The sequence below is a fragment of the Danio rerio genome, chromosome 13, assembly GCF_052040795.2.
Source record: "Danio rerio strain M-AB ecotype USA chromosome 13, GRCz13ab, whole genome shotgun sequence".
NCBI lineage: Eukaryota > Metazoa > Chordata > Actinopteri > Cypriniformes > Danionidae > Danio > Danio rerio.
Window position 1 is genome coordinate 2,773,664 of NC_141033.1, and position 18,473 is coordinate 2,792,136.

General features: G+C 39.5%; 2 protein-coding genes across 3 annotated transcripts in view; both read left to right on the top strand.

Annotated features, from left to right (window-relative positions):
- arfgef3 (ARFGEF family member 3) overlaps positions 1-18,473 on the top strand; it is a 973,876-nt gene that overhangs the window by 405,543 nt on the left and 549,860 nt on the right. The window lies entirely within an intron of this gene.
- Positions 1-18,473, top strand: part of xpo5 (exportin 5) — a 40,818-nt gene that overhangs the window by 21,565 nt on the left and 780 nt on the right. For both annotated transcript variants that reach the window (XM_087278811.1, XM_087278810.1), the window contains exons 17-32: positions 1,464-1,505; positions 1,590-1,679; positions 2,196-2,395; positions 4,370-4,469; positions 5,981-6,162; positions 7,561-7,661; positions 8,216-8,312; positions 8,411-8,547; positions 9,649-9,746; positions 10,615-10,661; positions 11,623-11,726; positions 11,808-11,867; positions 14,216-14,316; positions 14,395-14,502; positions 14,655-14,792; positions 16,658-16,819. In XM_087278811.1, coding sequence (XP_087134937.1) covers positions 1,464-1,505; positions 1,590-1,679; positions 2,196-2,395; positions 4,370-4,469; positions 5,981-6,162; positions 7,561-7,661; positions 8,216-8,312; positions 8,411-8,547; positions 9,649-9,746; positions 10,615-10,661; positions 11,623-11,726; positions 11,808-11,867; positions 14,216-14,316; positions 14,395-14,502; positions 14,655-14,792; positions 16,658-16,819 — 1,767 coding nt within the window. The remainder of the gene's footprint in view (positions 1-1,463; positions 1,506-1,589; positions 1,680-2,195; positions 2,396-4,369; positions 4,470-5,980; positions 6,163-7,560; positions 7,662-8,215; positions 8,313-8,410; positions 8,548-9,648; positions 9,747-10,614; positions 10,662-11,622; positions 11,727-11,807; positions 11,868-14,215; positions 14,317-14,394; positions 14,503-14,654; positions 14,793-16,657; positions 16,820-18,473) is intronic.

Consider the following 18,473-nt stretch of genomic DNA (forward strand, 5'->3'; position numbering starts at 1 on the left):
CAGCTGAAACGTCACACACACAATCTAGGGACATCAGAGACTTAATTTACATCTTGTAAATTCGCTCCCCTTTAAGTCATAGTAGTGCTATTATTTAATTATGGTGGCTTGAAAAGCCAACATACTGTTATCTCACTTAAGCTTCCTCTTCTTATTATTCTTCTGAGACTAAGTTTAAAGTGTATCTCCTCCTAACCCTTTCAAGCTACATACTTCAAACTTTAGTCAAACCTTCAAATTGGTCTGACTCGGGTTGCTATATCTTTTCTAACTGATCCGACTTTCGGTTTTCCGAAAACGACTCGGAAAATTCCCAAAATTCCCATCGACTTAACATTGGGTCAAACTTTGTGACCTCATAAATCTGCATCAGACTGTCACACAAACTTAAGAAAGGCCTCATCTAACTCAGACTAGCCTAGCAACCACTTATGGCACCCTAGCAACTATCCCATAGACTTCAATTGTAGAAGACTGCCATTGACTTAACATTGAGTCAACCTTTGTGACCTCATAACTCTGCATCAGACTGCCCTACAGACTAGAGTCAGGCCTCATTCAACTCAGTCTAGCCTGCAGCCAATCACTGATGATCTTTAGACTTACTAACCACTCCCTAGCAACCAATTTTAGCACCCTAGCAACTGTTTTATAGACTATGAATAGCTGTTCTAACACATGCTAATAGTTTTAACATGCTACTGACATGCTAATCTTGATAGAAACATGCTAGTCATGCTAACATCATGATAATTCATGCTAACATCATGCTAATTCATGCTAGAAACAAGCTGATTCATGCTAGAATCATGCCAATTCATGCTAGACTCATGCTAGGAACATGCTAATTCATGCTAGAATCTCGCTAGAATCATGCTAATTCATGCTAGAATCATGCTAATTCATGCTAGTAACATGCTAATTCATGCTATTAACATGATAATTGATGCTAACATCATGCTAATTCATGCTAGAAACAAGCTGATTCATGCTAGAATCATGCCAATTCATGCTAGGAACATGTTAATTCATGCAAGAATCACGCTAGAATCATGCTAATTCATGCTAGTAACATGCTAATTCATGCTAGAATCATGCTAATTCATGCTAGAACCATGCTAGTAACATGCTAATTCATGCTAGAATCATTCTAGTAGCATGCTAATTCATGCTAGACTCATGCTAGTAACATACTAATTCATGTTAAAATCATGCTAGTAACATGCTAATTCATGCTAGAATCATTCTAACAACATGCTAATTCATGCTAGAATCATGCTAATAACATGCTAATTCATGCTAGAATCATACTTGTAACATGCTAATCACACTTTAAACCACTTCAAACCTTCAGACTCGGCTTTTCAAGCCACCATAAAGTCTGTTCTCAAACTTTAATATTTATTTTCTTTATTGAAGTCTGTAACATGCCTAAATGCACTAATTTTTTTTCCCCCTCAAAGATATTTTCTGCAATCACGTTTGAGTTGGTTGATGAACGCAAGGTAAGGTGCTCATACTTGTAAACATCTCTGCATATCGTCCTGTAATCAGAGCCTCTTGCAGATGTTTTGTGTTCGTGTGTTCAGGCTCCTCGAACGCGAGCGGTGAAGAACGTCAGAAGACACGCCTGCTCCTCCATCATCAGGATCTGTCGCGATTATTCAGACTTCATGCTGGTAGGTTAATGCATTCAAGGTCCAAATTCTTTTCAGAATATTTATCTCTTATGTAAAAGTACTTGTATGGTCTGCCTCAGGTTATGTGTGTAGCAGAGGTCGCGTTAGACTTTCTCATTGTCCGTCATTTTGACGGAGAGGGTTGTAAAATTTCCATCATAACTTATTTAATTTGCAGACTTTCTGAATGCTTTTTTCATTCATATTTTAATAATGAACTTGCATGACAAGCATATAGGCTAAATTATTAATTTATTTTTTTGACAAACGAACAAAAACTCCTATCTGCCTTACCTCATATCTTCCTCCTGCGTCGACCTGAACTGGGTGCTTGCCTGTGCGTAATCAAACGCATCAAGGGAGACTGTCTTTGCCTCAGAAACTTCTCGTGACCAAAGATCGATTTTACTAGCGCCACTTCAGCCAGAAAATTGCCTTTTAAATGCTATTTTTAATATATTTCTTTTAGCTTGCTCTTTTAATGCTGATGCTAACAGTCTTTTCATGCATTGTTAGCCGTGCTTCGACCTGATGTATGAGCACGTGAAGAGGCTGTTCTCCGATGAGCTGCTGCTGACTCAGCTGGAGAAATGTGCCCTCATGGAGGCCCTGATACTGATCAGCAATCAGTTTAAAGACTATAAGAAGCAGAAAGCCTTCCTGGAAGAGCTGATGGCCCCGGTCACTGCACTGTGGCTATCGGAGGAGATGAGGAGGTATGTGAGTGGATGTTACATTAAGGGTGCTTTCACACCTGCCTTATTTAGTTCGGTTGAATTGCACTAGAGTTCGTTTTCCCTCTTGGTGCGGTTCGTTTTGGCTGGTGAGAATACAGCAATCGCACTCGAGTGCACACCAAAAGCGGACCAAATAAGTGTACCGAGACCTGCTTGAAGAGGTGGTCTCGGTACGCTTTCAAACGAACCCTTGAGCGGTTTGTTAGTGGTGAGAATATGATCCGTACTAAAACAGCTCCAACCGCAAAAAGTACTGCGCCTTTTGGACTAATCCAGCTGCCGTAGGCCGATGCGCTGTGCATTATGGGATATGGAGGAAAAATATTTATTGACAGCGCTTTACCAACAGAGAGAGAGAGAGAGAGAAAAACATTACCTGATGGATCGTTGGTAATATTTCCGCAAGATGAGCATGTCGCAGTTTAGCTAAATTAATTCACGCCTCCTCCTGAAGTGACGAGCGACGCATTAAACCCTGTTTTCCAGCCGCGCTTCATTCTCGAAATGTATGAAATTCCCTTCATAGTAAAAAGCGACATTTTGTGTCTGCCGGTTTTGTTTACTTGCGGCAGTTCACTGGCATTTTCCCGCACGTGAATTCTGACCAATCAATAAGCAGTTTAGGAACTATGTTCAACATCATCTGGCCAATGAGAGATGTGGATTTTGTCACATGACTGCATTTTGGTTCGTTTCAACTGGTTCGGACCAAAGCCAGCAGCGTGGTGTGAAAACGACCCAAAGACGACAGAAAATGCAACAATGTATCATTTATTACCCTTGGTCCGGACCAAATAAAGCGAACTACAGATGTGAAAGCACCCTTAGTCATTTATTTAGCAAACAGTTTTGTCCATTCAGCAATTCAACAAGAAAAGGCAATACACACAACAAGTGTTAATGAAACAAAGGAATTGTTGGTGCTCAGGGAATTAGGTGTTAGAGTAAGGGTGTTTTTTTAGAGAGTATGACCCTGTTTACACTAATGCGTTTTAGTTTGAAAACGCATAAGTTTTGCTACGGTTACGCCATCCGTCCACACAACGCCGGAGTTCTCAAGGCGCCGAAAACGGAGCGTTTTAAAAACGCTGGAGAGGCCGTTTTCATTCTGAAACGCTGCTGCTCCGTCTCAGTGTGGATGAGGGAAAACAGAGACATCTGAAAACGGAGGCGGGGCTGCTGAGATTCGCTACCTGATTGGGGCTTTTGTGTCATTGCATATCCTTCCCTTATTCGTCAAGCCCCTATCACATGACTATAACACATGGCTTTAACGCTACTGGAAGACAGCAGACCAGCCTTCACTGTAAACAACAACACGGACACAGAAATGGGAGCGTTGTTTGCTCTATTGTCTGTTTTAGTTATTTATTTGTTACGTTTAGTGACAACTCGACCTCGTCGTCTGTCTACAAAAATACCTCTCTTGCTTTCTTTGCCATCGCGTTCATTGTTCAGCCGGTGTTTATTGACTAACAATAACCAAATGCAAAGTGTGACGCATGCTTTCTCTTTATACTAGAGCGCGCATGCCCAGAGTGCGCGAATGGTCACGTGATATACGTTTTTGGTGGCGTAGTGTGGACGGAGATATGTTTAGAAACGCTGGGTGAAACGCTAGTGTGGACGCGGATCGCTTTTTGATCTAAAACGCCGTTTTAAAACTAAAACGCACTAGTGTAAACGGGGCCTATTTTAACAGGTGGTTTGTCAACCCCACTCGCATGTGTAAAGCTCATAAATGCAGTGTTTTCTTCTGCTGATTGTAAGAAGGAGGTACAAACTTGGTGCAAGTGTCTAAAATGCATGAATGTGTTTTCTACTGGTGGTTTGTCAATCCCACTCATCTGTGAGGCACACTCAGTTTGGATCTGGGTTTTGTTCACAGTTGTTGTTGATTGATGATGATCTGTGTTATCAGCATGTTGTAATCTAATCTGTCTGTGTTTGCAGCGTGTTGTGGGACCCTGCTACTTTTTTGACGTTTGTTGGTGCTGATCAGGAGATCAGTGATTCTGACACTGACGAACAGATGGGCATCAACAGGTCACGGGTAGGTGTGATGTAGAGCAGGGGTTCTCCACTGGTTTGGCCATGGGACCCACATTTTTACATGGTCATCAAGCCGTGACCCAAATTTTTAGGAACTACAATACAATTTTAGTAATTATACTTAATTTGTATTTATTTGTTCACATAAACAAGTAGTGACAGATACATCATAAGAAATTCACCAAGACTTACTAATAAACACTATTTTATTGCTGTCATTTAACAAAATGGATCAAATTATAGAAATATTACAAAGTAAAAATGACAAATACTGTTAATATTAAACTGTTATTAAAACATGTTTTCTGGTTTCTAAATGTTGTTTTAATTTAGTAGTCCTGACAACAAAAACACTGCTGTCACCTCGACGGAAACCCCGCCTCTGCTTTCATTTGATTGGAGAATGAAAAAGATGCAACTGACGTAACGCGCTTTTCCACTCGAAGTTAACTTTTTTCAACAGCAAAAACACGAGGCCTACAGGGCGCATAAGCAGCTCGCATAACGCTCGCGGTCGTTAGTAAACCATTCAAAAAAAGGCACCTCTTAATCTGGCCGTGGGACCTGACCAGATTTCTGCGGCGGGGAAATATATTTCTGAATAAAGCGTGGGAGCGTTCGGTAACAGGTTTAATTCGGGACGGGAGCCATCTAGCAATATCGCTCCCGACTCCCGAGCGAGCGAGCACGCGTATGTAACATTATGTGTGTGACTGAAACGTGCGATGCTGTGAGAGATGTGTGTGTGTGTGTGTGTACGTGTTTTTGTGACATATCAGGACACAAATCTGTATAATGACATGGGTATGACACAGGTATTACAAAAAGGAGGTGAAATATGAGGACATTGGTGACGTCCTCATTTCTCAAAATGCTTATAAATACTACAGAATGAGTTTAATCAGAGAGTAAAGCAGCACACAGTCTCCTGTGATGGTTGGGTTTAGGGTTGGGGTGAGGGCAATACAATATACTGTTTGGACAGTATAAAATAAATGGAAATCTATGTAATGTCCCCACTTTTCACAAAAACAAACATGTGTGTGTGTGCGTGCGCGAATGAGAGAGGAAGAGGTGTGTGTGTGTGCAAATGAGAGAGCTTTGTCTGTCTGTGTGTGTGCTTGTGTGTGCGTGTGTGTGCGTGTGTGTGTGTGTGTCTGTGTGTTGATACAGACAGCTTGTAATAGGCTCTGTACTCTGTATAGCTGGGTGGATTTTGATTTTGTTCTCCCTCCTGCTCTTTAGCGGGATCGGGCGCGACGGGTAGAAAACGGGGCTGGTCGGGCAGCGGGACAACAAATGCACAAAATAGGCGGGAGCGGTCGGGTTCGGGCTAAAACCTGGCGGGAGCGGGATTCAAAATTTAGTCCTGTGCAGATCTCTACCTCTCAACGCAAATAGCGTGTTCGCTGTGATTAATCCCTAGGTCTCCCCAGTAGATGTTGTAAATGGGCTCTTTTTTTCTCTCTGTCTAATAGATGTGTATATTAATGGCAGTGTCTTTTATGGCAGATTAGTCTTTGTGTGCACACCATTCTCGGTGTGGTGAAGCGAGCTCGCTGGCCTGCTGATGCTGACCAGGCCAAAGCTGGAGGTTTTGTGGTGCGCACTGCCTCTGATGGGACCCCAGTCTACAGAAACCCCTGTGCAGAGGCCCTGCAGGCCCTGCTGCCCAACCTTCTGGCACTCATCAGGTACGTCATAGAAATATAGATGCCAAAACTAGTTATTAAATATGAAGTCTGTGGTGAACTATTCTCCAGTGTTTTGAAGGGTAGTGATGAAAATTGGGAGCTTTGTCTTGCATACTACATTTAGGTTATGTCTGTATGTGTAACTTGTGTCAGTGAGCCTGTATATTCTAAGTTGTAATGTTTTCTCGTTTTGTTTTTTTTTTTAATCATAATTCCTATTTAAGGTCAGTGTATTGATGTGCATGTACCTATCAAATCAATCGAAATTAGTAATTAGTGACTATATGGAGTTCGGGTAAAAGAAAAGTACAACTTCACACCTGAAAATGTTGGGATATTTTGTAAAATTTAATGAAATCAAGAATAAGTTGACAATTTTAATTGACAAAAGTACTAATTAATGCCATGTATATAAGTATTTCTATTAATTTTTTTAATTGGGTGCCATGAAAATAGGATGAGGGAGTCAGTCTTGTGCATTTTTTTATTCAATGTAATCGCAACTAAAACAATGAGAGGGTGGGGTCTATATTAGCTCCTCCCCTTTAAAGTAACAGCCAATTGTGTTTAGTTTTCATCTCACCTCTGCCAGTGAGTGGTTGAGCTCAAGCAATTGAAAAGCATCTTGAAGGGGGCGGGGCTGGTCAGATACTAGAGAGCATTTGATTGGTCAGAAGGTTTAATGGGAAACATCCATTTAGACGGAAGTGACAAACTGCAAGCTTTGGGTGTTGATATCTTCTACATGCCACTCTTTTAGAGCACACTAGCTTATAGATATTCTTAAGACTAAAATGTTAGCTTAATTTCAAATATCACCTTTGATAGCAGAAATTGAGGCAAGACATAAAACAACAAATAAAAAGGAAGGGGAAAAAATAGAAGTAAAATGTTGAAGCGTTTTTTAGCAAAGTGTTATGTATTTCTTGGAAGTAGTAATGCAGTAAAACCAGCCAGAACTCTTAAACTCAAACTGGATGAGAATGTCCTGCTCAAAGCTGCCAGATATGATGAAAAATACACATTGTAGATCAGGGATGTCAAACTCAATTCCTGGAGGGCCGCAGCTCTGCACAGTTTAGTTCCAACCCTAATTAAACACACCTGATCAAACTAATTGAGAGCTTCAGGCTTGTTTGAAACCTACAGGTCGGTGTGATGGCGCAGGGTTGGAACTAAACTGTGCAGGGCTGTGGCCCTCCAGGAATTGAGTTTGACATCCCTGCTCTAGATGCACTCAAAAGCAGAATACATCAGTATTTGGGGAAATGAATGTCAGTATAACTGTGATTTTATCTAACAGACTGTCCTTGAGGTCATTTTACTAAATTACATTGCATCTTTCAAACCTGATTCAACTATTTTAAACACAAAGTCTTATATTTTTCTGTCTTTCAGGACCAACAACAGCTTGTTCTTGCCGGAGAACATCACCCGGCTCAGCAAGACCTTTGCTAGAGTCTATGACATTACGGACATGGAGAAGAATTGTGTTTTAGGTAGGTTTCTAATTTGTTCTGTCCTCTAACAAACAATAACTTTTGCCCTCCTCCCTCTCCTCAGTGGGCATTACTGGACCCCTCGCTCCTCTGGTTGAAGTCTTACCTCACTGGAAGATCATTTAGGGTTACCTGTAGATGTCAAATTTAACTTGTCCAGATATATGTTCTGATCTTCAAGAAACCACCAACTTATCCAGCACATGTTTTACACAGTGGATGCCCTTTCAGCTGCAACCCATCTCTGTGAAACACCCAACCACACTTATTCACACACTACGGCCAAGTAGTTCCCTATATATGTGTTTGGACTGTGGGGGAAACCCACGCCAACACGGGGAGAACATGCAAACTCCACACAGAAATGCCAAATGACCCATCCGGAAATCGAACCAGCGACCTTCTTGATGTGAGGCGACAGTGCTAACCACTGAGCCATCATGTTTATGCTTTTAGCAGTAAAATTCTGACAACTGCCCCTGCCAGATATCTACCTAAAATGATGTATTTTCTTAGTGCTGTCTTAAAGAAATGACTTCAGCTGTGTCCTCCAGGAATCTCTCAGGTAGTGTTAGACTCCTATGAGGCGGCGGTGTACAAAAACTTTGCTGAGCGCATGCAAGGCTTCTTCTCCTCACTCTTCGAAAACTGGTCAGAACAATTAATTTGTCTTTATTCGATTACTCTTCTATCCTGTAAACTCATTTTCCTGGTCCTGTTAACACGTTTCTCTTTTGACCCTTTTTTAGTTACCATGTTCTGGGTAATGTGGGTCCCTGCTTGCAGCAAGACTTTTATGGTATCGAGGGTTTGGCAGAGCAGATTGTTGGATCCGCCTTCAACCATCTAGACAGCGTTCCAGACCACAGGCTCCGCCCCCTAATCCATATCCTTGAGATTACGCATGAAATCAAAAATAAATGATTTTGTTAGCCCACATTGCTAGTTTTGAGGTAATTTAATGTTATTAAGAAAAAAAAAATAGTTTAGCCTTGTAGTCTAAAATAGAAATCTGAAAATGCATTCCATGTGACTTCGGTGGTTTAAATGCAATCATTTGAAGCTTCAAGAACAACTCTGTGCACCAAACAAACTATTAAAATGACTTAGTTTGCCTTTGTATTGCCTGTAATAAATGTGCATTTAAAAAAAAACAAAAAAGTAAGTCATTTTTAAAAATGTTTTGGCTCATTAAAGTGTTCTTGGAGCTTCATATGATTACAGCTGAATCACTGAAGTCACATTTTGACTGTTTTTTTTGCTTCCTTTTCTGAACATATCGGGACCCTTGCCATCTATAGAGTATTAGGGAGATCACAGATTTGATCTGTAATATCTTGATTTAGTGAAGGTCTCGGGATTGGAACACAATGTTAGTGAGTGGGCAATTAATAACAGAATTTTCACGTTTGGGTGAACTAACCCTTTCATTCCGGCTTTGGCCATCAGTAGGCCCTATAGATTTTGGAGCTCGTCATTGATTGTATTTATATTTACTCATGTTTTTTTCTGGTCGGATGGCTATCTGATTTATAAATACAGTTCCATTTCTATTTGGCCATATAAATGCATCATTGCTAAACGAGTAGGATTCCCATCTTTAAATCCCACACTATTTGCAAATTTAACTAGATTTCCCTAAAAATCAATTCAAGTTATTAAATATATTGTATGAATATATTCAGTTTTCTTTTATTTTAGTAGTATTGCTGAATTATGTGCCACTTTGTTTGACATTTTAAGTATATTACGATTTCGAGAGTAATATTTCATGCATCTTTTAATGGAGAGAAGTGCTGTAGTTCCTTAAACCTTAACAAGATAAGTTTTCTTATACCCTCAAAACATTCTGGATAAATGCACAGGAATAGCAAAAAGACAAGCACGTTTTGCCTGGGACTAACCATTCGTCATTATTTCACTTACTTTACCTTGGACTGATGATAGAGGGCAGTTTGTTTTAGTTGTTTTCCTTAATTGTCTGCACGTCTCTTCATGAAGCAGCTGGTCATCTCCTGTCCTCATGAGTACTATGACAGACTCCTCTGTCCTTTGCTGGGTCCATTATTTTCCTACCTACTGCAGGTAAACTAAATCGCACCATAGCATCTCTCAACAAACCAAAACAAGCTGATGCTTTTTTGTGCTGATTGTGAATCAACTGTGTATGCGTATATACAGATATGGAGTCAAAATTATTAAGGATAATAATTCAGCAGGGCTAATAATTCTGACTTTAACTGTATATACTGTTGAAGACAAAATTATAAGCCTTTCTGTAAAACTTGATTTTTATTTATTTATTTATTTTTTATTGAGGATTTAATTAATTTGTGCAATCGACGTTAATTCTTCTGTTTACTACTTGTTATAGCATCAAATAAACATGTGTCTTATGTAACATGGAAATGTCCGGGATTAAGCTGTCCATGATGGATTAATCAAGGGGTGGCCAATCCTGTTCCTGGAGAGCTACCATCCTGCAGATTTCAGTTGCGACTTTATCAAACACACCTGAACACCATGTGATAATTACTGGCAGGTGTGTTTGATATGGGTTGCAACTTAAATCTGCAGGAAGGTAGCTCTCCAGGAACTGGATTGGCCACCCCTCGGTTAATCTAACCCAGGGGTGCTCAACCCTGTTCCTGGAGATCGACCTTCCTAAAGATTTCAGCTCCAACCCTGATCAAACACACCTGAATCAATTACTTAGGACCTGAACAGCACTTGATAATTACAGGCTTTAATATAACAGTGTTTAATATGGGTTGCAACTTAAATCTGCAGGATGGTCGATCTCCAGGAACAGGGTTGGTCACCCCTGATCTAAAACCAAAGATTAATTAGCATCTAATTATCAAAATTTACCAGATTTCAACATTGGACAACATTATATATGAATCTTCCACACATTTGCTAAGGTAGTTTTTTTTTTTTCTCCAAAAAACAGAGACTGAACTTTCGGTGGCAGATCATCAACCAACGGGCCAGTCTGAGGTAAGATAATCATAGTGTTTGATAATAGTCTAAACCAGGGGTCACCAATCTCGGTCCTGGAGGGCCGGTGTCCCTGCAGGGTTTAGCTCCAACTTGCCTCAACACACCTGCCTGGATGTTTGTGTAAATTTGTGTAAATTTTGTTCAGGGTTTTGCTAACGCTGTACAATTAGTTTTGATAGGTAATGTTTTTACTAACATAAGCAAGCAATGACTTATGCATTCACGTTTGTTAACAATAAGGACAATAAAATATTTCATGTTAACTCAGTGCAATATTGTTAATAAGCACAGCTTTGGATAAATAAATCCTTTACAAGTATTGTTCATTCTTAAATCATGTTGGTAAATGGCTAGGAACTGTACTATTATGTTATAATAATCTATTATCTATTATTAAGGGCGACGTAGTGGCACAGTAGGTAGTGCTGTCGCCTCATAGCAAGGTCGCTGGTTCGAGCCTCGGCTCAGTTGGCGTTTCTGTGTGGAGTTTGCATGTTCTCCCTCCGTTCGCTTGGGTTTCCTCCGGGTGCTCATGGTTTTCCCCCTACAGTTCAAAGACATGCGGTACAGGTGAATTGGGTAGGCTAAATTGTCCGTAGTGTATGAGTGTGTGGATGTGTGAATGAGCGTGTGTGGATGTTTCCCAGAGATGGGTTGCGGCTGGAAGGGCATCCGCTGCGTAAAAACGTGCTGGATAAGTTGGCGGTTCATTCCGCTGTGGCGACCCTGGATTAACAAAGGGACTAAGTCCGACAAGAAAATGAATGAATATTTATTATTATTAAATTGGAAAATTACAATTAAACTAAATATTATTATTATTATAATATATAAAAATATTTTGTCATTTTTAAGTCCAGATGCTAATGGTCTAATCCAATTCAATGTTTTATGCTAAGCTAAAAGCACTCAATAAATATATTTGGGAATCAAAAACAGATGAATGCTGTATTTCTAGTGCTCAGGAAGAAGAGGAGGCCTATGAGGAGAACCATGTGACCCAGGAGATGGTGGAGGAGCAGCTGCTGCGGCTGGTCACGCGAGAGGTCATGGACCTTCTGAGTGAGTTTCTCTTAAGCATATGAAGCCTTTCTCAAGTTTATATACAAAAGAAACTAAACTTCTGTGTGAACATGTTTCCAGGTGTGACTTGCATTACAAGGAAATGTCCAGAGGTAAATGCAAACAAAGAGGAAGCAGATGGTGAGTTGATGAACCTCTATTCTCCTGTGGGTTACTGAAATGAAAGCATCACTTAAAGGGTCTGTTCACTCCAAAATGAAAATATGAGTGGAATAGTTTGTATGTTAACCTGATAAAACTATACCTGATAAATAGACTGTTGTAGACAAAATGTATTTCTTTTTCAAATATTTCCCAATTGTTTAAGAGAGCATGGAGTTTCACAGTATTTCCTATTGTGAAAGTCTTATTTCTTTTAGTTTGGCTGGAAAAAAATAAGTGTGTTAGGGTGGTTTCACATCTGTAGTTCGGTTCATTTGGTCAGGACCAAGGGTGTTAAATGATACATTGTTGCATGTTCTGCCGTCTTTGGGTCCAAACCAGTTGAAAAGAACCAAAATGCAGTCATGTGACAAAATCCACATCTCTCATTGGCCAGATGATGTTGAACATATTTCCTAAACTGCTTATCGATTGGTCAGAATTCACTTGCGGGAAAATGCCAGTGAACTCCCACAAGTAAACAAACCTGCAGACACAAAATGTCGCTTTTTACTCTGCGCTGGCTGATTGTATCCCTGCTTTAGACAAACTATAGATTTTGAGAATGAATCGCGGCCGTGGCTGGAAAACAGGGTTTAATGCATCGCACATCACTTCAGGAGGAGGCGTGAATTCATTTAGCTAAACTGCGACATGGTCATCTTGCGGAAATATTACCAACGATCCATCACTCTAAAGAAGCCCATAATCAATATGGATTTAGGACATCAGAAGAAAGGAGTGACTCATCCCAATGTATACAGACAACAATATTTGGATATTAGAAGCCAAAATTCTCAGCATTCACCTATTTTTTACAGATGGCTCAAAGGTGGAAAATGGCGTAGCAGCAGCAATGGAAACTGGTCAACAACATTATGGAATCAGTCTGCCTAAAGATTGCTCCATATTTACAGCTGAAGCCCGCGCTTTACTTTTAGCATTGGAGTTTATAGAAAATGCCCAGCAAAAGAAATCCATCATTTTTACAAACTCTAAATCATGCCTCCAAGTTATGGAATCTTCAAAGAATGATCATCCTTTGATTGATAATATTTTAACTAAAGTTCACCAACTACAAAATCAGTTTTATCACATCATTTTCTGCTGGGTTCCAGGACATGACGGACTTTCAGGCAATGAGCGAGCTGATGCAGCTGCTAAAGATGCTTTTAAGCAAGTAGTGAACAAATGCCAAATCCCTCCGTCAGAGATGAAACCTTTTATAAACGCTTACATTTTAAACAAGTGGCAAAAGCAATGGGATGCATTAGAAAACAATAAATTACATGAAATCCAACCTGAAATTTCACACAGAATTTTAAGACATTTTAACAATCGATTTGATCAAGTAGTTTTTACCAGATGTCGTATTGGGCGTACGAGAATAACACATGGTTTTTTGCTCCAAGGTGAAAACCCCACTCGGTGTTTGTGCTGCAAAACTCCTCTTACTGTAAAACACATTTTACTGGACTGTCCTGCTTTTACTGATTCCAGAAGACTTTTTTTATGAAATTAACTCTTTTAAGGACATTTTTAACAAAGTGAAACCGAAAAAGATTTTAGAATTTTTATCATGTATTAACACAAAAAATCTTATTTAATTTATGTTTTATTTTGTTTGTTGATTTTTAAATTGTATATTTATTGTTGAAAGATTCCTGCCATGAAGATAGCCTTGGTTGCTGACATGTAATGTATTTTTTATTTAATGCCATTACCAACGATCCATCAGGTAATGTTTTCCCCCCTCTCTCTCCCTCTCTGTTGGTAAAGCGCTGTCCTCCATATCCCATAATGCACAGTGCATCGGCCTATGGCAGCTGGATTAGTCCAAAAGGCGCAGTACTTTTTGTGGTTGGACCTGTTTTAGTTCGGATCATATTCTCACCACTAACGAACCACTCCAGGGTTCGTTTAAAACCGCACCGAGACCACCTCTTTAAGCAGGTCTCTGTGCACTTTTTTGGTCCGCTTTTGGTGCGCACTCGAGTACAATAGCTGCATTCTCACCTGCCCAAAAGAACCACACCAAAAGGGAAAACGAACTCTAGTGCGATTCAACCGAACTAAATAAGGCAGGTGTGAAAATACCCTTAAAAATGTACAAATTAAGGTCAATATTTTCAGCCCTCTTATTTATATTTATAATAAATAAAATTATAATAATAAAAAAATACAATGTCCATATTTTTTTTTCAATCATTTTAACAACGATTGTACATTTACATTTGTGCACCTCTTTGCATAATAATAAATAAAATACAACACTATGTTCATATTTGTTTGGATTGTGATGTAGGCTTTGTCCCTCTTCTGTCCAGGAGATGAGGAGATGGTGTCGATGGACTCCTCACAGGGGAATCAGGTCAACACACCTTCAGACGAGCTCTCAGATCTGGGCAAGTGCCTTCTCCAAAGCGAGGTAATTCTTGGACAATGTGAGCTTCATCAGTGGCTAAAGCTGATGTCTAAGTGTAATTTATCTCCTCTTTCTTTTCAGGATATTTACATGACTGTCCTGACTATATGTTTTAACTGTCTGTCCTGGAAAGACACTGTAAACTGTCAACGCACTGCTGGTGTGCTCTGCTGGACGCTGCTGAAACAGGTGATGATGCTTTTTGTCTTGTATTTGTAATTCAGCATATTAATATTAAAATCGTTACAGCGTTAATATTAAAACTATCAGTTGATATCGGTATGGCCGCCAATATATCGTGCTTCTCTAACGGTAGTGTTTGTGTGTGAATATTTGTGCAGGTTCAGGGTGGGAATCTGCTCCCGGAGGCCGTGACGTGGCTCTTCGCCAGCGTCCTGAAGGGTCTGCAGATGCACGGACAACATGAAGGCTGTAATGTGGCGCTCACTCAACTGGCCTTGCTCATCTACGAGTCTCTAGTACGTCACGCATATGATCACGCACGAGTGTCACTAGCTACAGTTGAAGTCAGAATTATGAGCCCCACTGTGTATTTTATTTTCCAATTTCTGTTTAACAGAGAGATTTCCTCAACACATTTCTAAACATAATCATTTTGATAACTAATTTCTAATAACTGACTTATCTTTGCCATAGAATATTTGACTAGATATTGCTCAAGACACTAGTATTCAGGCTTATCTAGGTTAATTGGGGTAAAGTTAGGGTAGTTAGGCAAGTCATTGTATAACAGTGCAGGGCTCGAAATTAACTTTTTTACTTGGTAGCACCGGTGCTCCCAACTTCAAATATTTAGGAGCACCAAAATAAATTTAGGAGCACCTGAAAAAATTTAGGAGCACCCACCAAAAATGAATGAGCACCGCTGCAAATTGCTTTTTAAGGGATTTATTGTATTTTAAAACAACATTAATAGGACTGACAAAAACTAGGAACAACTATCTAACTAATGCTGTGAAGACATTGATATTTGTGTGCAATAATTCCAAAATGAATGTCTAATAATTAGGCTATAGAATATTAATGATGATAAAAAATGACAATAATAGTAACAATGAATTCCATTTCTCATTATGATACTGCCTTGAATGTGCATGAATGTAGGTTATCTGCTATAAAATGTCTGTTACTTTATGAAAAATAATTGTATAGTTTGCATCAAACAAAAATGAAGCATTGCAGTAAGAAATATTGATTTTGTACTGCTGTTTATATATGCATGTCAATTTAATAAAGAATATTTCTGCTACAAAACAAACAAAAGATTATAATAAATCATTCAATTCAATGATGAAAGCTGCAAAGCAGTCATCAGTAAATAAATAAAAATATATATATACACCTCAAAAAAGAACAGACAAAAGAAAGCAAGTAAAGTCTCACTTCTATCACTCTTTAAAAGTTTTGGTTTCAGTTTGTGTCAATTTAAAGGTTCAGTCTGAGCTGATCTCCATTTTTCTGTGTTAGTGGAAAAGCTGGCGAGTCAGCCGACCCAATTTATGAGCAGGCAGAGCAGGATTCTTGTGCTAACCATCGGCGCAATACCGCTCTTTGTTATGAGCCGCACTTTGAGTGTAAACTTAGTAAAGGCGAGCTTCTTTGGCGATGATATGTACAGTATTAGATTTGACTTATAGCAGACATTTGCGCTGAACACGCAGTGAATGCAACACATGGAGATTCGGGCACCTTCTCCAAGAAGCGCGTACTCGATTGATCTCAGCTGGCGGATCATTATTCACCACGTGACATGTCATGATCGCTCTCATCTGCGCCTCAACTTTAGGTGGGGTTTGCAAACCTGTGTGCTTTAAGTTTTTACTCTTCAGCCGTTTGCATTTCCCGTGGTCATAAAAGCTCCTTTCCTGTCATCTGACAGCGGAATACCTCGAGTGATTGACAGCTAATATGAACCAATATAGCGGCAGGGAAGAGTGATTCAGCACGTTTTTACAAAAAAATCTAAACAGGTCGCACTACAACCATTATCAGCAGTCGCACTAATGCTCCCATATATATTATGAGGTCGCATAGATTAATTTTCGGGCGCATATGCGACCAAAATGGTCGCAATTTCAAGCCCTGCAATGGTTTGCGCTGTAGACAATCCAAAACAAATATTGCCTAAGGGGTCTAATAATATTGACCTTAAAATAACTTTAAAAGTTAAAAACTGCTTTTATTCTAGCCGAAATTAAAACAAATAAAACTTGCTCTAGAAGAAAAATATTGTAGGAAATATAATGCAAAAAAAGCTTTGCTCCATGAAACATCATTTGAAAAAGGATATTTCGCTTGATAGTTTTGTTTTGTTTGTGTACAGAGACCTCGATACGCAGAGCTGCGCTTGATCATGAATCAGATCCCTGATGTCCAGGCTGACGCGCTGGAGCAGTTTGACCAGAAGATCCAGCCCGGAGCGTCAAAGCTGGGAGAGAAGAAGAAGAAAGAGCAGTTTAGGAGACTCATCGCAGGAACTGTCGGGGTACACCACTTTACTTACTCCTCTAGCACAAAACAATTACATTTTAATAAACAGAAAAAAGCAATAGAATCATAAATAATATCAGCATTCATACACATTTTTACTTAAGACTTTTCCAGAACTTTCAAATACATGTTCATGACGTAATGTTTCATTGAATGTCTACATGTACATAAGGAAAACTATGACGTTCAAATTTATTACTGCATATCAAATATAAGGTTGGGTACAGAAACCCAGAGCCATTGTAACCGGTATGCACCGGATCGAATCGGCATATGAATTTCGGTCCTGCAACAAGAACGTAAAGCAGGTCGTGCACCAGAAGCGCCGCGCAGCGCCATGCATTTTAGAATTCGCAAGTCAGCGGCTTTCCACGGCGCTCAGCCACGACTCATGACTGTTCATATTTCTGCCATCTGAATAGTTTCATTTTAAATAACATGCAAATGTGCACGTCTGGTGTGTGATGCTGTAAACTATAATGTGCGCGCTGTGCTCATCTCTGAGCGGTGCATTCGTTGTGTGACGCGCTTAAGAAGCATAAAGAGATGCGTTAAAGGCACACAGTAAGCGTTGTGTCATACAATCTCTTAATGTTTAATTCTAAACAGCTTTGAGGGATACGGATGTCAGGCGATTATTATTGTAGCTTATAGGAGGCAAAGTGCACAGTACGGCGCATGCGGCGAGCAACTCCCTTCATCAACACGCAGGATCGCGTTCATCTAATTTGCTTAAACTAAGCATTCTACAGTATGGCTGTATTTTACAAGCAAGGATTCTGACACGCCAACATGCAGCAGATGTTACAAAAGTTGCATGTAAGGGAGAAACACGTCAAACTTATGAAATGTGAGGGCTCATGGAGTCAACTTAAAGGTGAGGAATGGACAGTCTTTAACAGCATCTGGCACATTACCTGAGTATGTTTACATGGACACCAATACTCTGATGTTAATATGATTAAGACAATACTCTGATCAAGAGTCCACCACAGAAATAGTGATTTTTGATTATCTTAAAGAACCACAGACACAAACAGCAGAGTAAACATTAGGCTGGTGACGCAAAGACGCTGACGGATCTATGTGCTATAACATGTAACTGGGAATCATGAATGTAACATTCAAAAAGCAGCTCATGTAAACACCTGAATCATATTACTGTCTTATTCAGATTAAGGCAAATCATTAGATCACTGATGTCCATGTAAAAGTAGTCACATGCCCCAAACCCAGAAAAAAGGCGTTCCCTGATTTTGATGACAGCCTTTCCACAGGTTAGTAGTAGCTAATGTAATGTTAATAGCCTAATGCAAATCTTGCATTTATGCTAATAAACAAATGACCAAAAGAAATATATTAATGCAATTATTAAATATAATATAAAATATGAATTAATGTTAACTTTAAACGTATTATAAATATTTATATTGTTCAATTATAATGATTACATATATATATATATACACTCATACACACACTCATTCATTCATTTTCTTTTCGGCTTAGTCCTTTTATTAATCCAGGATCGCCACAGCGGAATAAACCGCCAACTTATCCAGCATGTTTTTACGCCATGGATGCCCTTCCAGCTGCAACCCATCTCTGGGAAACATCCACACACACTCATTTACAAACACACTCCTACA